The sequence below is a fragment of the Malaclemys terrapin genome, chromosome 2 (assembly GCF_027887155.1).
Source record: "Malaclemys terrapin pileata isolate rMalTer1 chromosome 2, rMalTer1.hap1, whole genome shotgun sequence".
In the NCBI taxonomy this organism is placed as follows: Eukaryota; Metazoa; Chordata; order Testudines; family Emydidae; genus Malaclemys; species Malaclemys terrapin.
In genome coordinates, this window is record NC_071506.1 from 61,229,737 (window position 1) to 61,245,813 (window position 16,077).

The 16,077-nt window shown below is 42.0% G+C and overlaps 1 protein-coding gene across 4 annotated transcripts in view; it reads left to right on the forward strand.

Annotated features, from left to right (window-relative positions):
• The window catches only part of PDE7A (phosphodiesterase 7A), a 147,419-nt gene that overhangs the window by 76,236 nt on the left and 55,106 nt on the right, over positions 1-16,077 (forward strand). For 3 of the 4 annotated variants that reach the window (XM_054021090.1, XM_054021091.1, XM_054021093.1), the window contains exon 4: positions 15,555-15,638. The exons of the other annotated variant lie outside the window; for it this stretch is intronic. In XM_054021090.1, the coding sequence (XP_053877065.1) occupies positions 15,555-15,638 (84 nt within the window). The remainder of the gene's footprint in view (positions 1-15,554; positions 15,639-16,077) is intronic. 4 annotated transcript variants of the gene reach the window in all.

A 16,077-nucleotide genomic window follows, 5' to 3' on the forward strand; every position in this document is an offset into this window, starting at 1 on the left:
ATTCTGGGATCGCAGGAGCCCTACCCCAGATACCTAGGATCTGTGCATAAGTCCTTCTTGCTATCACCCAGCTATATGCAACTGGCCCTGTCAGAGTATTCGGAGGAGTAAGGTGAGCCAGATCTGATGGTTCCAGGAGCAATCTCGTCACTGTCATTGGGTGAGGTGGTCACCCCATCTTCTCCGTCTCCCCGGATTACTTTAAACAATACCAAGAGGTCATGCACAGGGTAGTAGCAGAGCTATAAATCCAGCTGGAGGAAATTCAGGAGCCTCAGCACAGCTTACTAGACATTCTGCAGCCCTCTGGTCCCAGCAGAGTGGCCCTCCCCATCAATGAGGTCATCATGGAACTAGCAAATATGGTTTGGCACGCTCTTACTACTTGTGCTCCCACCTCTGAGAAGGCTGAGAAACACTACTTTGTCCCATCCAAGGGGCGAGAGTTCTTCTTTTCTCACTATCCACCAAACTCCCTGTGGGGGCGGGGAGGGGGAGAAGCATGCAGCCACAGAGTGGTCCAGGCATCAGCACCCAAAGGCTCCTTCCTCTGGTAAGGGACATAAGAGACTTGACCTTTTCGGAAGAAAGATATTCTGTTCCATCTCTCTCCAGTTCAGGATCTCTAATTATTAGGCCCCCTTGGCCAAACATGATTTTATCAATTATGCTAGATTTCTAGAGTTTAAGGACAAGCTCTCTGAGGAGAATAGAGCCTGCTTTCAGGCCTTAGTGGATGAGGGCAAATTGGTGGCCAAAATTTCACTCTAAGCTGTGGTGGACGTGGCAGATACCACATCCAGGAGGATGGCTATGGCCATTGTCATGAGGACAGAACCGTGGTTACCATCCATGAGGCTTGTGAGGAATCCATCAGCCTTGCTACCCACCAGCATCAGAACTGGTTTGACAATGAGAACGTTGTGATCACAGCCCTTTTTAACCTGAAGAGAAAAGCTTTCTGTGACTGGCAAAACCATGCATCATCCTTTCAGAAACAGAGGTCTTTCCATCAGCTCAAAGCTGAAGTTCAAAGGAGGATCCAAGAAATCAACAAAAAAAAAACCCAGCAAAAAAAAAAAAAAATGGTGGGAGGACAAGGCAAAAGAAACCCAAGCATTCTCTGACAGACATCTGTGGAACTTCTTTTGTGAGACAAAGACCCTGTATGAACCAACCTCATGTGGCCTCACATCTTTGAGATCCAAAAATGTTAGTACCCTTCTTAAAGATAACGAATCCATCAAAGAGTGCTGGAAGGAACACTACCAAAAGCTTCTAAATTGAGAATCGACTGTGATTGATGACACCATTGACTCCATCCCTCAGCACCCAATTTGGAAACTCTTGCCAACCCACCAACACCTGAGGAGGTCCTCAAAGCAATTAAGCAAATAAAGAACAATAAAGCACCAGGTCCTGATGGCATACCAGATGAAGTACTGAAAGTGTGGGGGGAAACACTGACTAACAAGCTTCATTTGCTGCTCCTCAAAATCTGGCACACTGAAGAAATCCCTGCTGATTTACATAGCACTAATGTTAACATTTTCAAAAAGGGAGATAGGGCCGACTGTGGCAACTATCGAGGCATTTCCCTTCTCTCCATCGCAGGGAAGATTCTTGCTAGAATTTTACTGAATCACCGGCTCCCTCTTGAAGAGGAAGTACTTCCAGAGTCCCAGTGTGGCTTCAGACCATCACGAGGCACCATCGACATGATTTTCTCAGCCAGGCAGATCCAGGAAAGATGTCAAGAACAACACCAGGAGCTAATTATGGCCTTTATTGATCTGACCAAAGCCTTTGACTCTGTCAACTGTGAGTCTATGTGGAAAATCATGTCAAAGCTTAGCCGCCCAAGAAAATTTATCACCATTGTAAGACTTCTCCTTGACCAGGTGACTGTGTCCACCCTGTGCAGTGATTCTACCTGTGAGCCTTTTCTCATTTGACCTGGTGTAAAACAAGGTTGTGTACTGGCACCCATCCTTTTCTCCATTTTCTTAGCAGCTATGAAAACATTAACCCAGGACCATCTACAACGTGGTATTGGCATCCAATATAAAACTGATAGCAACCTCTTCAACCTTTATCATCTCCATGCCAGAACTAAAGTAATATCGTCAACAGTTACCGAACTCCAGTACGTAGATGATTGTGTTGTACTTGCACACTGAAAGGAGGATCTACAAACAGTCCTTAATTGCTTCTCTGAAGCTTACAAAAGCCTAGGGCTAACTCTGAACATCAGCAAAACAAAAGTTCTCCACCAGTCAGCTCCTGGTCAATTATCAGATGCAGCAAGGAAGATCTACATTGACAGAGAAGAATTGGAAAATATAGAATACTTTGCCTATCTTGGCAGCCATCTCTCAGAGAGGGCAGACATAGACCTTGAGATTCAGCACAGAATCTGCTGTGCCAGCCTTACCTTTGGCAGACTGTCTCACCAGGTGTTCAACAATCATGACATCAGAACACACACGAGACTTTTAGTTTATAAAGCGATAGTAATCCCAACTCTCCTCTACAGATGTGAGAATTGGATGACCTATAGAAAACACTTGAAAGACCTGGAACACCAGCATTTTATTAGGAAGATCCTCAACATAAAGTGGGAGGATCACCACACTAATGTCAGTGTCCTCACAGAGGTCAACATCTCTTGTGTTGAGGCCCTGATTATCAGGCACCAGCTGAGGTAGAGCAGGCACTGTGTGTTCATGCCTGATGTACGCTAACCAAAACGATTGCTATACGCCCAACTCACCAAAGGAGAAAGGAAAGGGGGAAGCCAAAAGAAAAACTTCAAAGACATCCTCAAGATAAACATCAAGAGATATGGCATCAATACTACACACTGGAAGACAGTAGTCCAGGATAGGGATAACTGTCGGAGACTTGTCAGAGAAGGAACGTCCACTTTTGAGGAAAATCGTCTTGCTCTGGTAGCAGAAAAACGCCATAAAATAAAGGACAGACAACTGTCACGCAGCAATCATAGCCCAACCCTGACTTCCAACACCACCTGCAACACCTACCAATGGGTCTGTGGCTCAAGGATCAGACTCCTCAGTCACCAAAGGACCCCTAAAAAATAAAACCTATGAAAGAGATCATCCTCGACCTTGAGGGATCAACGATGACAACAATCCTCAGGTTTCCCTAGAGCGAGGCAGAGTTCCATCCAAGATCTGCCCTTTGACATTGTTAACCTGTTCCATGAGAAAATGGATGAAGTCTCTCCATTCTCTCAAAGACACAAGAACAATTCTTCACCAGCTGGGTGTTTATACCCCTGTCCTCAAGAGGAAGCATCATAAATAGGTATATAGGGCAAGACCCACCTCTTCAGCCCTTTTATCATCAGTGTTCTCAGGAGCCACATTGCAAGAGATTGAGGGTGTATAGACGCAGGAACCCACCCTCTGCAACATTCACCACCATGTCATATTCTAACCCCTGGTGAAGAGTTTTTCATCCACATCCCTTTATTGCTGCTGCTTCATTCCCCTATTCATATGTTTGAAGGCTGCTTTACCCAATTAGTCAAAAACTGGAGGGCCCTAGCTACAGACAAATGGGTATTAGAGAGTACCCATGGGGGCTGTCTAAACAAGTTTCTGACTACTCCTTCTCCAAACCCCTTTCCCGATTGCTCTTCAGAGACCACTCTTATGAGGAGATTTTATGACAGGAGGTGTGAACTCCCTGCTCCTCAGGGGAGCCATAGAAAAGGTTCCACCTCAACACACTGGAAAGGGAGTCTATGCTCCTTACTTCTTGATCTATGTCAGTTAAACCAGCTTATCAAAAAAATAAAATTCCACATGATACCCTTGGCATCAGTAATTCTCTTGTTAGAGAATGGCACATGGTTCATGGCTCTCAACATGAAAGATGCATATTTTCATATAGATATCCATTCAGCCCACAGGCGGTTCTACAGGTTCTTCTTAGACCAAAACCATTACCAATTCAGAGTCCTCCCCTTCGGTCTGTTCACAGCACCCAGGGTTTTTTCAGTGGTGGCTGCTGGGACAAGAAGAGGATTTACAGTTTTCCCATACCTCAGTGACTGGCTTCTCACAGGAAACTCCTATAAGGAGGTCCACATCGTGACCCATATTCTGCTCAATCTTTTGCTTTTCCAAGGTATCTATGTCAATCATGAAAAATCCACATTTTGACAAATCCACATACTTCTGGGGGAATTCTGCGTATGCGCAGAATTTGTCCCCCACAGATTTCTTTGCTTCCACGCAGAAAAATTACTTTCTGATGGGAAGCACAGGGAAGGCACAAGAGCAGTCATGCAGCCCTTCCCAGCAGTATGTTTCGGGAGCCAGGGCAGCCAGCAGAGACGTAAATCACTGTGGGGAGGAGGTGGGACTGGAGAAGACCCGGCTGGTAGCTCCAACATGCGCCATGCTCAACTGCTAGTCCCGGCTGGGCTGGGGAGGACGGGACTTCCTCTTCCCTTGCTTGGCATCTGGGGCTGGGTCAGACCCACCCCCAGATTTTTTCCCCGGCTGCAGGAAGCTCTGCAAACTGTCCCTCTCCACCCACTTCCTGCACCCATCACTCCTGAGCTGCACAGGGAGGGATCACCCCATCTGCATCCAGACCCCTCAAACCCAGACCCTCCTGCTGAGCCTCACTCTCTCACCCCTCACCCCCCACTCAGAAGTCCTCCCTGATGAGCCCCACTCACAGGTGAGCAGGAAGCTTCCCTGGTACTTCTTTAGAGCAGGGGTTCTCAAACGTCATTGCACTGCGACCCCCTTCTGTCAACAAAAATTACTTCATGACCCCAGGAGGGGGGACCAAAACCTGAGCCTGCCCAAACCCCACTTCCCTGGGTGAGGGGGGGCGAAAGCTGATGCTCAAGGGCTTCAGCCCCAGGCAGGGGGCCTGCAACTTGAGTCCTGCTGCCCAGGGCTGAACCCCTCGGGTTTTGGCTTCAGCCCTGGGTAGTGGGGCTTGGGCTTCAGCCCTGGGCCACAGCAAGTCTAAACCAGCCCTGATGACCCCATTCAAAGGGGGTCGGAACCCACTTTGGGGTCCCGACCCACAGTTTGAGAACCGCTGCTCTAGAGCAACCCTGAGCAAAGACTTGTTGAGAGATGCCCTCCTGATGTTGTGGAAGGGTGCCTGGGGTATGCTTTCCTTCCAGTTCTTTTGATACCATAGGTTTTACAGAAGATCCACCAACACAGAGCTTAAGTCCTCCTCATCACACCGAACTGGCTGAGACAGTTCTGGTTCATGGGTCTGTTCAAGCTTTCATTGTAACCTCCCATGAACATGCCACCCTGCAAACCCAACACAGGGGCAAGGTCATCACCCAGTCCAGGGCCACTGCAACTCAGAGCCTGGTATTTGGATGGCGTAAAAGACAGAAAGCTCATGTTCCAAGAGGTTGCAATTCATCCTTGACCGAAGTAGAAAAGACTCTACAAGAAGCTGTTACTCAGCTAAATGGAATTGCGCTCCACTTAGGCTCATCAACTCAGTTTGTCTCCAGACTCCACTGGAATCCTGATATCTTAGAGTATCTTACTTGCCTTTAGGTCTTCGGGTCTTGCATTCAGTTCCCTGCAGGGGCATTTAGCAGCCGTAGGTGCTTTCCATCCTCCAGTGGATAACTGTATCTCTCACAAACCCTGTCACAGATAGATTTTTGAAGGGGATTCTCAGATCCTTTCCACCAGTGATGAAGTCCACACCTCTGTGTGACCTCGATTTTGTTCTTTAGTCTCTCACTAAGTCTCCCTTTGAGCAGCTGGCCATATGCTCAATGTCCATGAAGGTAGCTGTAACATCAGCCAGAAGAGCCAGAGAGCTGGGAGTGCTTATGGTGGACCCACCATATTCTACCTTATATAAAGAAAAGCTCTTGCTATTCTCCTACTCCAGATTCATACCCAGAGTAGTTTCCAAGTTTTGTACAAATCAGGCCATCCACTTACCTGTATCTTTTCCTAAACCACATGCCTCAGAAGAAGAGAGAAGACCACATTCTCTGAATGTCTGGAGGGCTTTGGTCTTTTATCTGTAAAAAACAAAGGATGGTAGAAGGACACCTAAATTATTTGTTTCCATAGCAGAGCAATCGAGGTCAACCTATATTGGCACATTCCTCTCTCCCTGCCCCTAGAAGGGGTAAAGGCTCATTTCCCCAAGGGGCAAGCTACTTTAGCTGCATCTCTGAGAGACGTACCCATACTAGAGATGTGTAGGGCAGCTACTTGGAGCTCTTTGCGTACCTTCACAAGACATTACACCTTGGTACAGTCATCAGCTGCAATTATGATTATCGGGACAGCAGTACTACAGTCAATTACTTCTGCGTCCTCGCACCCACCACTTGTTTGACTACTGCTTGTTAATCTCCCACATGTAGTATTCACATAGGGACCATCACTTGAAGAAGAAATGGAAGTTACTTACCTGTAACTGGAAGTTCTTCGTGATGTGTGGTCCCTATCTGTATTCCACTACCCCCCCTCTATTTCCTCTGCTGTGGATTGATTACACTGTGGTAAGAATAGGAATCTGGAGAGGCATTGGCTTGCACCACCCTTTATGCACTTGGTTGGCAGCTCGAGGAGAGCTACGGTGCATGTGTGAGCCAATGGACACTGCTTATAACTAATTCCAGACTCAGGTGCATGGTGAGCATGCATATCCCACTTGTGGAATACAGATAGGGATTCCGCATCTTGAAGAACCTCCAGTTATAGGTAAGTAACCTCTGTCTTTTGGACTTATGAATTTGTAATATACTGTGATACTGGTGTCTGCTTCCAAAGGCTCAGGTTTCTAAGACTGGGAAAGCACAGAGCAAATACTTCAGAGAGCTCTTGAGTGGAAAAAAGATGCTTATTTTTAAAAGCTTGTTGAAAATGACTGATTTGTTTTCCAATTCTGTTACTTATATGTTGGAATGTTTTTCCTTATTTTGTTTTTAGGACTGAAACTCTATACTCATACTTTTTTGCGGCATGCATTGCAGGGTTCTCCAAAGTGCCGGGTTATCTTATTGTATATAGTTTGTGTTCCTCTACTTAGGTACAAGAAAGTAAATTCAGGTCTGAGTTTCTGTAATATGAATTTTCTCACTTTGGGGATTTTTGTCCCTTACCGTTAGTGAATTTTACTTTATTTTTGTGATTTAATTGTGATGTGATACTTAGTGCTGCTTCTTTTCATTTAGCAAAGTGAAGCTTACTGTTTCCAAAGCATAAAAATGAATAGCTTATTCCCTAAAATGGGAATGATAATACGTATCCAGCTTTGCTCTGAGATGCTTGGATGAAAAGGACTAGAAATGTAAATTGACATTAAATTGATGATAGCTATTATCATTAGGATTATATTTTAAGTCTGCAAGAAGATTGAGGTACCATAGATTCTATTCTAATGGGGATAAGGATTTGGTTTCTGGCTTTCTTACTAGTTTCTGGAATTTTATGGAAAAATATGGAATTGTAGTAGCAGATTATCAAACCCATAATTTCTCAAGAGGATAGAAGTGGTGTGGTGATGTACCAAAATGCAGTTTTGGAACACAAAACATGACTCATCACTGCCATTTGAATACTGTACAATCAACTTGAAGGCAATATCTAACTTCCTATGATATGTTTATTATTTTTCTTTTGAAAGGCCAGAACTGGAATAAAATGAGATCTATAAAAACATTCAATATTGTATTCTTAATTTTAATTTTGTACATATTTAGAATTCATTTGCATGTTGTAGAACACCTGAAACTGACTTACTATGATGAGCATAACTCCCTTGCCTGTATTTTATTGTATTTAATTGCTAACTTGTCAAATGAACTAAGTCCTTAAAAGAAGAGTTGCCCTGTTTTACATTCAGTGTACTCCGAATCTTACTGCCTGGATACTTGTATCACTATTATAATACACATTGCTACTTTCTCATTGGTTGGTGGTCATTCTGTATTCCCAAACGTTAAGCTCACCTTATTTGTACAAATTAGTAACTACTTTTTTCATTAGCGTTGTCTTATGAATAGACTTGGGAGAAACCCATTAAAGTTGCATTAAACTTCCTATAGAACAGTTATAAATGTAGATTCTAGCTGTGATTCAGATAAAACTCAAATTTTGATTTAATTTTAAACTGTTAATCGATAAGAAAAAGGTAATATAGTGTCTTCCTTACAGGAATACAAATATTGTTAGGCAGACTTCTGCACACTTTTGCATCGTACAAATAAGTATACAATCACAGAACTGCTTTGCTTAAGTGTAATTCCATAGCAACAGAGGTAAAAAACATAATAATATGGTTTACCTTTAATTTGATTAATCAGTTGATACTCCAAATGAACCATATATAACAATTAAATGTGACTGAATAACATAATTTTGGAGGGTGTTAAAATAGTAGGGCTGTCAAGCGAGTAAAAAAATCGCGATTAATCGCACGATTAAAAAAATTAATCACGATTAATTGCACAATTAAAAAAATAATAGAATACCATTTATTTAAATATTTTGGATGTTTTCTACATTTTCAAATGTATTGATTTCAATATATCAAGTGCATAGTGCTCACTTTATATTTATTTTTGACTATAAGTATTTCCACTGTAAAAAACAAAAGAAATAGTATTTTTCAATTCACCTAAAACAAGTACTGTAGTGCAGTCTCTTTATCATGAAAGTTGAACTTACAAATATAGAATTATATACAAAAACACTGCATTCAAAAATAAAACAATGTAAAATTTTAGAGCCTGCAAGTATCTGGGAAATAAATACCTTGCAATGCTGGCTTCAAAAGTGCCCTGCAAATGCCTGTTCTCACTTTCTGGTGACGTAAATAAGAAGAGGGCAGCATTATCTCCTGTAAATGTAAACAAACTTGTTAGTCTTAACGATTGGCTGAACAAGAAGTAGGACTGAGTGAACTTGTAGGCTCTGAAGTTTTACTTTGTTTTGTTTTTGAGTGCAGTTATGTAGCAAAAAAAAATCTACATTTGTAAGTTGCACTTTCATGACAGATTGCACTGCAGTACTTGTATGAAGTGAATTGAAAAATACTATTTCTTTTGTTTATCATTTTTACAGTGCAAATATTTGTAATAAAAATAATATACACATTGATTTCAATTACAACACAGAATACAACATATATGAAAATGTAGAAAAACATCCAAAATATTTAATAAATTTCAATTGATACGCTATTGTTTAACAGTGCAGTTTAAAACTGTGATCGATTAAAACTGTGATTAATCACAATTAATTTTTTGGAGTTGATTGCATGAGATAACTGCGATTAATCGACAGCCCTATAAAATTGTTATACAATTATCCGAAAGACTACTTAGAACTTATTCTACTGGACTTTGTTTGGCTGTAATGATTGTGAAATTGCTTTCCCTAAAATGTGCAGGCTGTTGGAATCCAGGTCTTGAATAGAGGTTCAAGTGACCCCAATTGGAGTGACGTTACTGTGGTACAGCAGTATTTCCAAATCCTACCTAAAACATAACCTTATGGATACCTAAATCAGCAATTCTCAAACAGGGGCCTGGGGTTCTCAGGGGGGAGGAGGGAGCGCAAGTAGGGTTCAGAGAGTCTGCCAAAATAAACCAGAGAGCAGGGCCAGCGTTAGACTCACTCTCGCTAGGGTCCAGGGCAGAAAACCAAAGCCAGAGCCCTGCCACCCAGGGCTTAAGCCAAAACCCGAGCAATTTAGCTTTGTGGCCCCCCCCCCCCCCGCTGCTTGGGGCGGCAAAAACGCTGGAGCCGGCCCTGACCCACACACCTCCTGGGTGTGGTGCTCTGTCCCCTCTAGGGGCACCGAGACCACTTAGATATTGATGAGTCTGCTATAGCCTTAGCTAAGGGCCATGTAGCTTTTGACTCATGCAGTAAAGGCTCATGCATTTAGCTCAGGGATGGGCAAATTTTTTGGCCCGAGGGCCACATCTGGGTATGGAAATTGTATGGCGGGCCATGAATGCTCATGAAATTGGGGTTTGGGGTGTAGGAGGGGCTGAGGGCTCTGACTGGGGGTGCAGGCTCTGGGGTGGGGCCAAAAATGAGGAGTTCAGGGTGAGGGAGGGGGTTCCGGGCTGGAGCAGTGGGTTGAAGTGCGGAGGGGGGGTGAGGGCTCTGGCTGGGGGTATGGACTCTGGGGTGGGGCTGGGGATGAGGCATTGGGGTTGCAGGTGGGTGCTCTGGGCTGGGACCTAGGGGTTTGGAGGGTGGGAGGGGGATCAGGGCAGGGGGTTGGGTTGTGGGAGGGGGTCGGGGTACAGGCTCCAGGGTACAGGCTCCAGGTGGCGCTTACCTCAAGCAGCCTCTGGAAGCATGTCCCCCCTCCGGCTCCTACACAGAGGTGCAGCTCGGCATGCTGCCCCGTCCGCAGGCGCCACCCCTGCAGCTCCCATTGGCCATGGTTCCTGGCCAATTGGAGCTGTGGAGCCCCTTGGCTGACCCTATGCATAGGAGCCGGAGCGGGGACATGCTGCTGCTTCCGGGAGCTGCGCTGAGCACAGCACATGTGGAGCCGGGCAAGCCCCCAGCTGGAGTGCTAGAGTGGGGCAAGCCCTGGACCCCGTTCCCAGGCAGGAGCTCGAGAGCCGGATTAAAACATCTGAAGGGCCAATTGTGGCCCCCAGGCCGTAGTTTGCCCACCCCTGATTTAGCTCGAGGTCCCAAGTTCGATCCTGTCGACCGGGGTCTGTCGGTGTTACAATAGCTCATCATCATCACTATGGAGGAAGAAAAAGCAAAAAAGCCAACAAAGTTAGAAAATTAGCAACCTCCCCTCAGCAACAGTTATCCCCTGATTCCTTTTGTTTTACTTCTAATATATGCAGGCTATTCTCCCTTTTCCATTTAAATTCTGAGTTTGATTCTCTTCCCCTAAACTGGGGCATTCCTCTGGCAATCATGCCCTCTGCAATTTCAACTAGTTAGCCAAGGGAGCAGTCTCTTCATTCCTTCCTGTTCTTTCACCATCTTTTTCAAGCTAGTCTCTCCCTTTGCTGGTACCTTGATGTCTTTTGTCACAGACTGCAAATCATACAAGCTCTCCAACAATTCTAGGAGAAAACCAGAGTTTAGCACACTGAGCCAACAAAAATAGCTAAGAATGTGCATGTCATACATGCACACTAAATCGGAGATTTCAACAAAGAAGATTTTTCCTTCGTTCTCCTTTGAAGAGGTTGAAGTTTCTTCTTTATCTTTTTGGTCCTCTTTGAATTGGTGGATTTTAAAAAAATCACTTTAAAATGAGTGCAGTGGTGATTAGGGACTACCATTCAGCAGTCACTAGAGATGTGTGTTGACTTATTCTGAAAAGAGTAGTTTCAGCAGGGTTTGTCATGAATTTCAGAAAAAAACATGGAAAGACAGAAGATGTTTAAGCTAATCCCCCTGAAGAGGATGATTGCATTTCTCAGTTAATAAAGACTCTTGTTCTTGTAGTCTGGGCTGCTGCTTCCAAAAATCTTGCCAATAAGCAAATAGAAAATTACTGGAAAAAGGATTATGAAGCTTTTATAACAGACTTAAAGGATTCTGTAGTGATTGTTACCATAGTTCAGATATCCCCTGATGAAGCATTTTAAAAGGCTAGAGCCAATCTTGAACTGAACAAAATAAAGGGATGAAAGGAACAGTACTTTTGCAGTACTCTTTGTAATATCATTTGTTTCTCTTATTGGAGGTGTAACTTTGCTTTAGTTCCCAGAAGAATTATTTGGCTTTCATACTGGACATTTTTCTAGGTCTTAAAGATTCATGAAGGCTCCCTTTGTTTTGAATAAAGCTGCTTTGAAAAAAATCAATAAAGATGCTTCAGATTTAAAGAAAGTGTGAATTGCACAAGATGCTAAACACATTCCATTTGTAAATACCTGGGTGTCTCCCAGTGGTAATGGAGACAGCCCATTGGTCCCACCAGGGCCAACAGGTATTTGTCGTTTCTGGTTTTCTGTGTATTGGGAGCAGTCTTCCCCTAAAATGAGGTCCAAGAAGTGACAATGAAGGCTTGTCATCCCAAGAGGACTGCCTGTAAAAGACAAGCATTGCTGTTTCTTCTAAGAATGGAACTGAACTATTACAGACAGATGGTCTCTATAGATTATACAGTCTACAGTACTGGTTTCCAGGGTTCCTCTATACTCCCCTCCATTCTTAATAAAGTCCTCCCTTCCTTCCAGTTCAGCCAGGAGATGGTCTTTTTATTTTGAACTACAGTTCAGAACCTTTAGGCACCTTGCAGCACTCTACTTTTTCCAATATTTCTGGGGCAAATGCTTTAGGTATTTTAATGTATAAAAAAAAAAACAGAAGGTTTTTGATGGGTACTAGATCTTTACCTTCTCAGCTGCTCAGTGAAAATCTCTCTTTTCCACAGACTCTTTTCTGTTCATTTGGGAAATTTCTACTCTGTACTGTAGATATAAAAGCATACCTTCCTACCCCTGTACTATCTCAATACAGTTACCTCTGTTTCATTGTTGGCCATATGCATCACTAGTATGTTGCTCTTTCTTTTCCGCTACCCACCCCATCATGTGTGTTTCATTCTTTCAGTCAGAAACAGTGCCCTTCTTTGTAAACCTATTGCTGTGTTTCACTTGGTGAACTTGCAAACAAAATTGCTCTCAAACAAATAACTTGAAGAGCCCTTTGCCATCAACATCTTTGCCACTGTGGGCTTTTGTGGCTGGTGAAATATGTTGCATAGATTCAGTGAAAGGAAATGGTCATCAGGCATATCTTCTTTGCTATAATCCTTTAACGTTGATGATCAGTTTAATAGTTAAACTATTCCTTCCTCTATATCTAGCCCATTTTGGTAGAATACAACAATGGAACCTGTAGGTTACTGACATTTTCAAAGGAAAATTAAAAGTGACCTCCTCAGGTATGAAGTCTTCAAAATTTTCTACCATTCAAAGGCCATGGCTTCATAATGTTTGGAAGAAATATGGGCAATTGAATAGACTGGCTCAGCTGTCAAACTCCAGATCCTGGTTAGTGGGAACTCAAAATCAGTAGAAAATATTTTTTTATATAGGTTTTGCTGAGGCGTGATACCCATTAGTTTCAGTTATTAACAGGAAACTCCCAAGGAAGTCTTCAGGTGGTGGTTCTCTCCGAGCTCCTCCTCCTATTTTCCTTTGCTTTCCCTTTTATTCTTGACCTGTTTTTTGTTACATGATGATGTGACTCAAGTTTGGAAGCTGCACTCTGCCTGAGAATGGGGGACAGCACTGTCCTATTTGCCAGTTTCATATGAAAATATCAATGTACAAGCCGAGTTCCCTCCCTCTTCTCCATCTTTTGACTTTTTCTCTCTAAAGTTTTTCTTTTACTAAACTTTTTTTTAGAAGTATTTCCTATGGTCACATTACTTATCCAACGAATCACCAGTTCTAGTGTCTAGCAGAAGAGTTCTGCAGTGTTGCCTCTGCAGCTTCTAGAACAGGGGTCGGCAACCTTTCAGAAGTGGTGTGCCGAGTCTTTCATTTATTCACTCTAATTTAAGATTTTGCGTGCCAGTAATACATTTTAACGTTTTTAGAAGGTCTCTTTCTATAAGTCTATAATATATAACTAAACTATTGTTGTATATAAAATAAATAAGGTTTTTAAAATGTTTAAGAAGCTTCATTTAAAATTAAATTAAAATGCAGAGCCCCCCGGACCAGTGGCCAGGACCCGGGCTGTGTGAGTGCCACTGAAAATCAGCTTGCGTGCTGCCTTTGGCACGCGTGCCATAGGTTGCCTACCCCTGTTCTAGAGAGTGGAATGAACCACTCTGTTAGCTGAACATCTTGGAGAGTCTTATAATTTGACATAGTCTTTGTTAGCCTGAGAGGTGAGGATTACTGCATGGGTGGTGGTGAAGTTAGCTTTGCTTTTGCTGAAACCTTCTACTAGCAGTTTCACAAAGGATTTTCAGACCTTTAAAAACATATACACCTCTACCCCGAAATAACGCGACCCAATATAACATGAATTCGGATATAACGTGGTAAAGCAGTGCTCCGGGGGGAGGGGGGCTGTGCTTTCCGGTGGATCAAAGCAAGTTCAAAATAACGCAGTAAGATTTTTTTGGCTCCTGAGGACATCGTTATATCGGGGTAGAGGTGTATAAGGAAAAAATAACTGAAAACATTTCATACCCCTCAAGACTGTGTGAATATATAAATACTTCATTATAATATACAGCGAGTGCTTGGATCTCCTCATCTTTGTAGTACTTACACATTGTACCTCTCAAGATACTAGTATATTATTATATGTATAGCCAAACAGTAGTGTTTAAATGTATAAAATTTCTGCAAAACTATCCATCATACATAGTGTTGTAGGATGAATACTTTTAAATGTATTACTATTCACAACATTTTTGTATCTTCAGCTACAATGCTAATCTTAGTAAAGTGATTTGCTACTTGGTTTAATAATGTGTTTAATTTAGTACTATGAATAAATTAGTTGGAGAAGCAGACAGGGAGAGATGAAACAATTTCAACACAGTGGAATGGTGGCAGTTACAGGAATTTAAATAGCTACAGATTTTTCTTTAGTGCTCACAGTTTTTTAAACTATAGTCTTTGTCATCCCCATTAAATCCCTAATTATGACTTACATGAAAACTACTCTCTTTGGAGAGATGGCTGTAATATACATTCAGGATTTCATTAATGGAAATATAGCAATTCTGAGAATGTTCTAATGTTTTAACATTGAATTAAACTTGAGACAAACATAATATTAAATTGATCTCCTATTTGTAAGAGCTAAAGGGATTTTTTAAAATTCAGGTGAATTCTCTTGTCTCAATGAATGAATTAATTACTTACAGTGATCAGCTTTCAATTGGTAAAACACAAATGCAGAAATCAACTAATATGTTAAGAAATACAGTATAGTGTTAATTGTTTAAGTTGCAGTAGCAAATACGTAGAAACATACTGATGCTTTAAAATTTTAATACTGAGTTCGGGTATTTTAATAGGCTCTTGTGTAATGTTCAAACAGCTGAGCACAAGTTAAGTAAATGCTAATGGGAAAATGTTCTGTTATTTAATATGAGAACAGATGGTAACTAGTTTATTTGCTAAAAGCTACAATTTCTCGAAGTTGAATCTTTTGAACTATACAAATATTCCTGCTTCATGTGTTAATTGAGGGACAAATCAACTTTTAACATTCTTGTTTCCTATCATATTAAGATGCATTTTTTTATCATAATGGTGTAGCCAAATGTTTTTAATTTCATCTGAATGCTTTTGGCCACATATGTTTAGGCAGGAAAGAGGTTGACAAAAAGCATGCAGTTGCATGTTTAACAAATCTTCAAACTTTGTTTTGAAACATCACCTCTAAAACAAAAAGCATTGAGTAGGTTTATCCTATGAATAACCCTACTCCATTAAGAACATGACTTTTTATCCCCCTTGCAGCTATGTTCAATTGCATTTTATCTCTGCTGCTCTTCCACTCTTATTTCACTCTTGACCCTATTTCTAGGAGATGTGCGAGTAAGAAGTCGGGCAGGATTTGAAACAGAAAGAAGAGGTTCTCATCCATACATTGATTTCCGTATTTTTCACTGTAAGTATTTGAAAGCAGATAAATGACAAATACATGAAGGCTTCCATTAATTCTAACTTCTGGGCCTCTAAAAATTAATGCTATTAGCTGCTTATGTAACAAGAAACTATTCTTGAACTTTTCAAAAAAAATCTTTCCACCACTTCATCCTTGTTATCCCAAAAATAGTACAGAAGAATCCCAATGCTCAATATTACTTTATATTCTGAAAAGTGTAGTTTAAACTTATGAATACATCAAGACTAGACACAGGTTTTTGAATGAAATGAGGTATCATCTTGTGTCCAGCAATGGATGCACTTATTATTTGCTTGGAAGAGACAAGAAGAGTACTTTTCCAGCTTTTACAAAGAGTTAGATGGGTCTGGAAGTGGAGACCTTACACATACGATGAAAATTGAAAAGATCTGCAGTAGGTTTCAGTGTCCCTGAAGAGATC